Raw genomic sequence first — 6,242 nt, 5'->3', positions numbered from 1 at the left:
CCCAGCCCCGGTTTGATACCTACAGCTCAGCCTTGGTGAGATGGGGTGCCACACCTGACGGGAGGAGAGACTGACCCTGAGAGGGAAGGAAGCGTCCTCCCTCGCCCTGCCAGCCACAAGCCCAGCACCAAGTCTGGCTGGGTCCGTGAGGGTCAGGAATAAAGCAGGAGACCACAGGGCCCGGCCTCCTTATCTAGAAAGCTCCATTGCTGCACCTGGGTAGCCCAGCGAGAGGCTGGCAGCCCAGAGGGCACCAGCACACAGGCCCCCACCAGCGTCTGCTTTGCAGCCTCACTGGCCGGGAAGGTGGACACCTCACACCTCAGTCTCCCAATTACGCCCTCCTCCCCTTCCTCCTCCCCCTTCTCCCCCCTCTTCTCTCTCCTTCTCCTCCCCTCTCTCTCCTCCTCTCCCCCCTGAAAACCTGTGGCTCACTCGGTAGACCTTGGCTTCTCTGGGACTCTACCCCTGGGGACTGCCCATATCTGCTCCTGAGTTTGGGGGCAGGGGGGCAACTGCCTCAAGAAGTCTGTCCAGCGATGGGAGCCTCCCGCCTGCTCCCCAACCTCATTCTGTAAGTGTGCTGCCTTGGGGACTGGAGTTTCGTTGCCATTTCCAGCCTCGGGGCAGACCTAATCTTCCCGGGACTCCCACACGGGCTGGCCTGGGGGGCGGGGGGGGCGGGGGCCTGGGTGCGCACCCTGGGCTGGCCACCGCACCCACTCCTGGCTCTGCCTCGTCTCCCCTCACAGGTGTCTGCCGCTGTTGATGCTCTGCTGTCAAACTCAGGTAGGCGGGCGCCCCCCACCAGCTTTTCCCCATCTTTCCCACTGCACCTAACGGGGGTGGGGCAGTCTCCTTTCCGGTGAACAGAGGCAGGTTCTGGCCTCTCCCGGGTCCAGGAGGCACTGAGGTTTCAGGGGGAAGGGGAGGGAAGTTCTATGGAAGATTTGGGGACTGCCTGAGGTTTTTATCTCAGTCTTCCCTCTGATGGTCCCCCCTCATTCCCCTGGATCTCGACTTCTCTATTTCTACACACTGGGCTCCCCAGTGCAGGGCATTTGAGACTTGAGGGATGGAGTCTTGGGAATGAGGTGGAGGTGATGCTCAGGTGAGGCTTGAGCTTGCAAGCACCTAAAAGGGCAGGCTTGGGTGCAAAGCCACTTGTACATTCCACTTACCACCCACTCCCACCAACACAGATGTCCTGGGGGGGTCTCATGGACACAGTCAGAATGCCCAGCCAGGGTGGGGTGACTCCTCACCTATAGGGCAACAGGTCAAGCCCAAAGAGGTTTGTTTGGGACAGGATTCAGGGTTTGCTTCTCCACATTCCCCCCACCCCACGTCAGCCCTCCATCCCACCCCCCAAGTCTCAGCCCCCTTTGCGAGCTTGTGATCCTCCATAAAAGTGCAGCTATTAAAATGCACTGGTCCAGAACCGCTCTGGGGAGAGATCGCTTGGCTTTCCCAGGCCAGAGGCCCACTTCTCTTCATATCCAGTGGGGACTTTTTTTGAAGGTAAATGCCTTTTCTCCGGGAGAGGGAAAGGGGCTGCCTTTGAAGCAGTGGGGGGGTGGGAGAGAGAGAGGCAACTCTCCCCTTTTTCCTGCCCCCTTTCGCTCTAGCCCTAGCCCCCCGTTCCAGGCCCTTTGCTTCACACATCCAGAGAGAGCAAGAAGAAAGCCCCTAGCCTGGCCGGGAGGGGGCTGGGGGTGGGCCCAACCTGTTCTGGAAGGGGAATTAGCACAATGGTGTGGCTGGCCTGGGCGTTTATGGCCGGGCGGAGGCCCCATTCAGGACTCTGGGGAAGGTGGCAAAGCTGTCCTTTCCCCCTTGAAGTGCCCCCTCGCCCCCCTGGGAGGGGGGGCCGGCAGGCCGGACCACAGCCATGCTTGAGGGGCCGTCTGACAAGCAGCTGTCTGCGGAGGTGGAAGGGGAGGTCCCCCCACAGCGGGAACATGAAAGGGACAGGCAAGGTCCCGCGGGGAGAGGGACTTGAGGGCTGTGGGCTGTGGGGGGACGTGGGGCTGCTTTTGTGAAAGGCTTGAAGGGGGACAAGGAGAGGAGGGGGCTTCGGGGGGGCCCCTCTCGGCTCCTGACCTGGAACAGACTGCCAGAAGGAGGCTGCCCGCCAAGAGGGGCGGAGGGCCTGAACCTGGGCCAGGAGCCTCTAGGCTGCTGCGACAGGCAAGAACCCCATGCCCCAGCAGGAAGGCCAAAGAGGGGCAGGCTGGGCCAATCCCCCACCCCAAATGGTGGCCTCAGGTTTTTCCAGGGTGGGGCGCAGGGTAGGTCCTGAAGACACTGCTTTCTTCCTGGGGTCCCGGCGACACTTGTGGCCTATGGGAGAACTGGAGTCAGATATGAGCAATGATGCATGTGAAGGGTTAACCCTGAGCAGGTTAAACTTGCCTCCGCTGGCCCTGCCCGGAGAGCTGCTCCTTCACCTCCCCCTTCCTCAAAGTGATATTTCCCACCCCGTCTCTAGGAGAGAGTGGCCCCTAACAGATGCTGATCTGGGTCTAGCTCTGTCCAGATGGTCAAGATTGGGCCTGGGATAAAGGTGGCATTAGGGATTTGGGGCCCAGGGCAGAAAAAGGGAAAGACTGTCCCAGGACGGGCCAGCAGGATACAGGTGGAGAGAAACAAAAACGAGGTGCATTTTTGAGCTAGAGAGGAAGATATTACCAGCAGCTGGAAACGTCATCCCAGTTGGTTCACACCTGGCAGGAACAGGAGGTAGTCTGTTTCTCTGCACTCTGGGTTGCACTTGGGTAAGGAGAGACCCAGCTTGGAGAAGTCCCCATCCTAGCTCTGTGTAGTGCGTGGGTGGAAATGGCTCCTCGCCCCACCCCACCAAGAAGCAGGTGGGCGAGCAGCATCACCCGTGACTGGCCGTCATGAGCCTCTGTTACATTGTGGCACAAGCAGGCAGCCTCGGCCTGCCAGGAGCAGCCATTGGGCCACTGCTGATAGCACCTTTCGCTACTGCCCCCGCCAACCTCGCTAAGGAGGCACCTTGCCACCCACCCACGGAGCCCGCAGAGCAGGGAGGAACTCTGGAAGGGAGGCTGGCTCTTCTGAGGGGGCGAGGCAGGGGAGATGGGCATGCTGTAAAGAAAGGCTCACGGGGGCCCTGCAGGAGCCTTAAAGAAAGAGCTCTCCTGTAACCCTAACTCAAAGCACCTAACAGACCATAGGCTCTGTGCATGTGTGTGCAGGGGTGGGGTCTCTCAAGGCCAGTGGGGACGACTAAGAAGTATGGGTGTCCTTGCTAATGCAGCCAACCCTGGGGTTCTCGGAGGGGCAAGCTCCATTCTGGCTCTAATGAGCTGTGTGCCCCTGCACACCTCCTCCACAGAACACAGGATGGGACACTATAACCCTCTAGGTCTGCGCTGCTGTATCGCTAAGTGTCCCCCATGCCTGGGCACCCACCAGTCCCCTGCTCCAGGGTGGACACAGAGCCAAGGGGTCATGACCAGCTCACCCAGTGGCCTGGGAAGGTCATGGCCATATGCCCCCTTCACCCTACACCCTCTACTCTGCAGGGCAGGTGGCCTGCCCTGCCCCCCCACTCTTACCAACTCACCTGTCTGCCCTGGATGGACCAATGGTGGTGTCACCCAAAGCAAATTGACACTATTTTTCCCTTGGTAACCGCAAAGGGGGAGAGTCACCCGTCTCCTAATTTTAACCAGTACGTGAGAGACCAGGGCGCCATGACTGACCAGCTGAGCAGGCGGCAGATCCGCGAGTACCAGCTCTACAGCCGGACCAGCGGCAAGCACGTGCAGGTCACCGGTCGTCGCATCTCCGCCACCGCTGAGGACGGCAACAAGTTTGGTGAGACCCGGCCCATGGCCCACAGCCTAGGCCACCCCCATCCCTGCCTGGCTCTGCCCCCAGTGCCATTCCCAGATCCTGTGTCAGGGCTGAGGGCCCCCTCACCCTAGTTTGGTGGTCGGGCTGGGGGAACCCCTGCCCTACCCGCTGCCAGCAGCCCCAATGGACGGAGGTCTTTCTCCCTTCCCCCCATCACAGCCAAACTCATAGTGGAGACCGACACATTTGGCAGCCGGGTGCGCATCAAGGGGGCTGAGAGTGAGAGGTACATCTGCATGAACAAGAGAGGCAAGCTCATCGGGAAGGTAAGGCCCAGGAGATGGCGAAGGTGATGAATGAATCAGTCCTATTGGGGGGGGGCACGCAGGGCCCCAACAGCATTGCACTGAGACTGGCCCACATGAGGAAGGACAGGGGCCTTGGGCAGGACTATGACTTCTTACTCTACTCTCAGCCCACCCATTCGGCCACTCCCTGGTTTCTGTATTTCAGTGAGTCCCCGGGGCTCTATAAGCCTTTGGAGGGGACTGATGAGCCACAAGGATCCTCAGCTCTGATTTAAGGAGTATTGCCCCAGCATCAATCAGTTGGAATTTTAGCACCTACATGATGTTGCTGTCCGTGTGGGGGGGGGCTGAGGGCTGATGAGGGTTGAAAGTTGGGGCATGTATCTAAGATAGAAGCTCACCCAAGTTCAGTGGGCCCATGGGCTCCAACTAGCGAGCTGCACCTGGAGCATAAGCCCTCTCTGCCTGGGTGGGCCCAGCACTGCTGGGCAGGAAGAACTCCATTTCCTTTGGAATCAGGCAATCCTGGCTTCCAATTCTGGCTGTTGCTCACCAAGGAACCTCTGGTTTGCTTATCTTTGGTCAAGCCTCAGACTTTTCCTCTGTGAACATGGGCATAGCCTCCAAGTTATCGACAGGGCCAGATGGGTTGCTGTCTGACACCCTCACTTTTTTTCACCAGACTGTTGCCTCCTCTCCCTCCACCCAGACTGAATGACAGCTCTCATGTACCAAGTGCCCCTGGGTATGCACCAAGCTGCACAATTACCTTGATCTTTATGCCACAGTTCAGGAAACTGAGGCTTAGCCTGGTTACATACCATGCTGAGGGTACAAGACTGCCAAACAACGAGCCTCTATTTAAGTTCAGATCTGACTTCCAACAAAGCTTGTTCATTTCTCCCACTGTTGCCTAACAAAGGTGCCATGTCACCAGGCAGAGTCCCTTGGGCTCACAGTCTCCGATGTTCCCTCCTCAGTCCTGCAAAATAGTCCCAAAGACAGATAACAGAGACAAGGTGGGTGGACAAATCCCCCTCCTCTTTTTCCTTCTCCCGTAGCCCAGCGGGAAGAGCAAAGACTGTGTGTTCACGGAGATTGTGCTGGAGAACAACTACACGGCCTTCCAGAATGCCAGGCACGAGGGCTGGTTCATGGCCTTCACGCGGCAGGGGCGGCCCCGCCAGGCCTCCCGCAGCCGCCAGAACCAGCGAGAGGCTCACTTCATCAAGCGCCTCTACCAGGGCCAGCTGCCCTTCCCCAACCACGCGGAGAGGCAGAAGCCATTCGAGTTCGTGGGCTCGGCCCCCACCCGCCGGACCAAGCGCACTCGGCGGCCCCAGTCACTCACGTAGTCAGGGAGGCAGGGGGCAGCTGCCCCTCTGCAGCCTTCCCATCCCCTTCCCTTCCCAATCCAAAGCCGGGGCTGGGGTGGAGGGAGGGGAGCCAGATCTCCCAAGGAGGACCCTAAGGACCTGGAAGAATCAGCGCCCCAGCTGGGAAGGGGCAGGACTGCGGCCACCAAGGGCTGGCACCACACTGGAATAGGCCCCTTCCGGGCCAGGGGGCAAACCCCCAGGAGAGGAACTGTAGTGTCGTTACCCCATCGCCAAGGCCAGCCACGGTGCCCTGAAGCAAGCGGAAACGTCAGCAGATTCCAGGCCTTGCAGACACCATCAAGAGGTGTCTCCCTCGGTCTGTCCTCAGCCCCCAAACTCCTCCTGGCCAGACTGTAGGAAGGGATTTGCGTTTTTGGTTTCAGGAAAAAGGAAAGCGGGGGTAAGAATAGGAAGGTTGGCCATTCCTCACATTACACGACCCAGGCCTGCGCCCCCACCCCCGACTCCCAGTCCCGGAATAAAACCAATTTCCTGCAAGCGGGTTATCTGAAGCGGGGTGGGAGATCCGACTGCGAAACCCCACTGGCAGCAAGTTGCTTGTCCAAGAGGCCCGAGAGGCGCCCGAGCTGGCTGTGCGTGCGAGAGAAGCGCCCAGCCTGGCCGGGATGGCCCTGGCAAGTGGCGGGGCCGGCGCTCGGGCCCTCCGGGTCCCGCAGGGGCCGAGGCCACTGACCGCCAGGAGGGGGAGCGGCGGGGCCGGGGCGGC

At 59.9% G+C, this 6,242-nt stretch overlaps 1 protein-coding gene across 1 annotated transcript; it reads left to right on the top strand.

Moving 5' to 3' along the window:
- The first annotated feature begins 485 nt into the window (after positions 1-485).
- On the top strand, positions 486-6,013 carry FGF17 (fibroblast growth factor 17). The gene is made up of 5 exons (XM_008577109.1): positions 486-574; positions 753-789; positions 3,705-3,849; positions 4,048-4,154; positions 5,198-6,013. Exons 1-5 carry the CDS (start codon positions 540-542, stop codon positions 5,489-5,491), a joined length of 618 nt encoding a protein of 205 aa, XP_008575331.1. The 5' UTR covers positions 486-539; the 3' UTR covers positions 5,492-6,013.
- Positions 6,014-6,242: the final 229 nt, after the last annotated feature.

The sequence above is a fragment of the Galeopterus variegatus genome, unplaced genomic scaffold, assembly GCF_000696425.1.
Source record: "Galeopterus variegatus unplaced genomic scaffold, G_variegatus-3.0.2 Scaffold1451, whole genome shotgun sequence".
In the NCBI taxonomy this organism is placed as follows: domain Eukaryota; kingdom Metazoa; phylum Chordata; class Mammalia; order Dermoptera; family Cynocephalidae; genus Galeopterus; species Galeopterus variegatus.
The sequence above is the reverse complement of the archived record's forward strand: the minus strand, read 5'-3'. Positions and strand labels throughout refer to the sequence as shown.

Coding starts and splice junctions, on each gene's coding strand:
- FGF17 (XM_008577109.1), top strand. CDS start 540: ATGGGAGCCTCCCGCCTGCTCCCCAACCTCATTCT. Junction 790..3,704: donor TGCTCTGCTGTCAAACTCAG/GTAGGCGGGCGC, acceptor AATTTTAACCAG/TACGTGAGAGACCAGGGCGC. Junction 4,155..5,197: donor GAGGCAAGCTCATCGGGAAG/GTAAGGCCCAGG, acceptor CTTCTCCCGTAG/CCCAGCGGGAAGAGCAAAGA.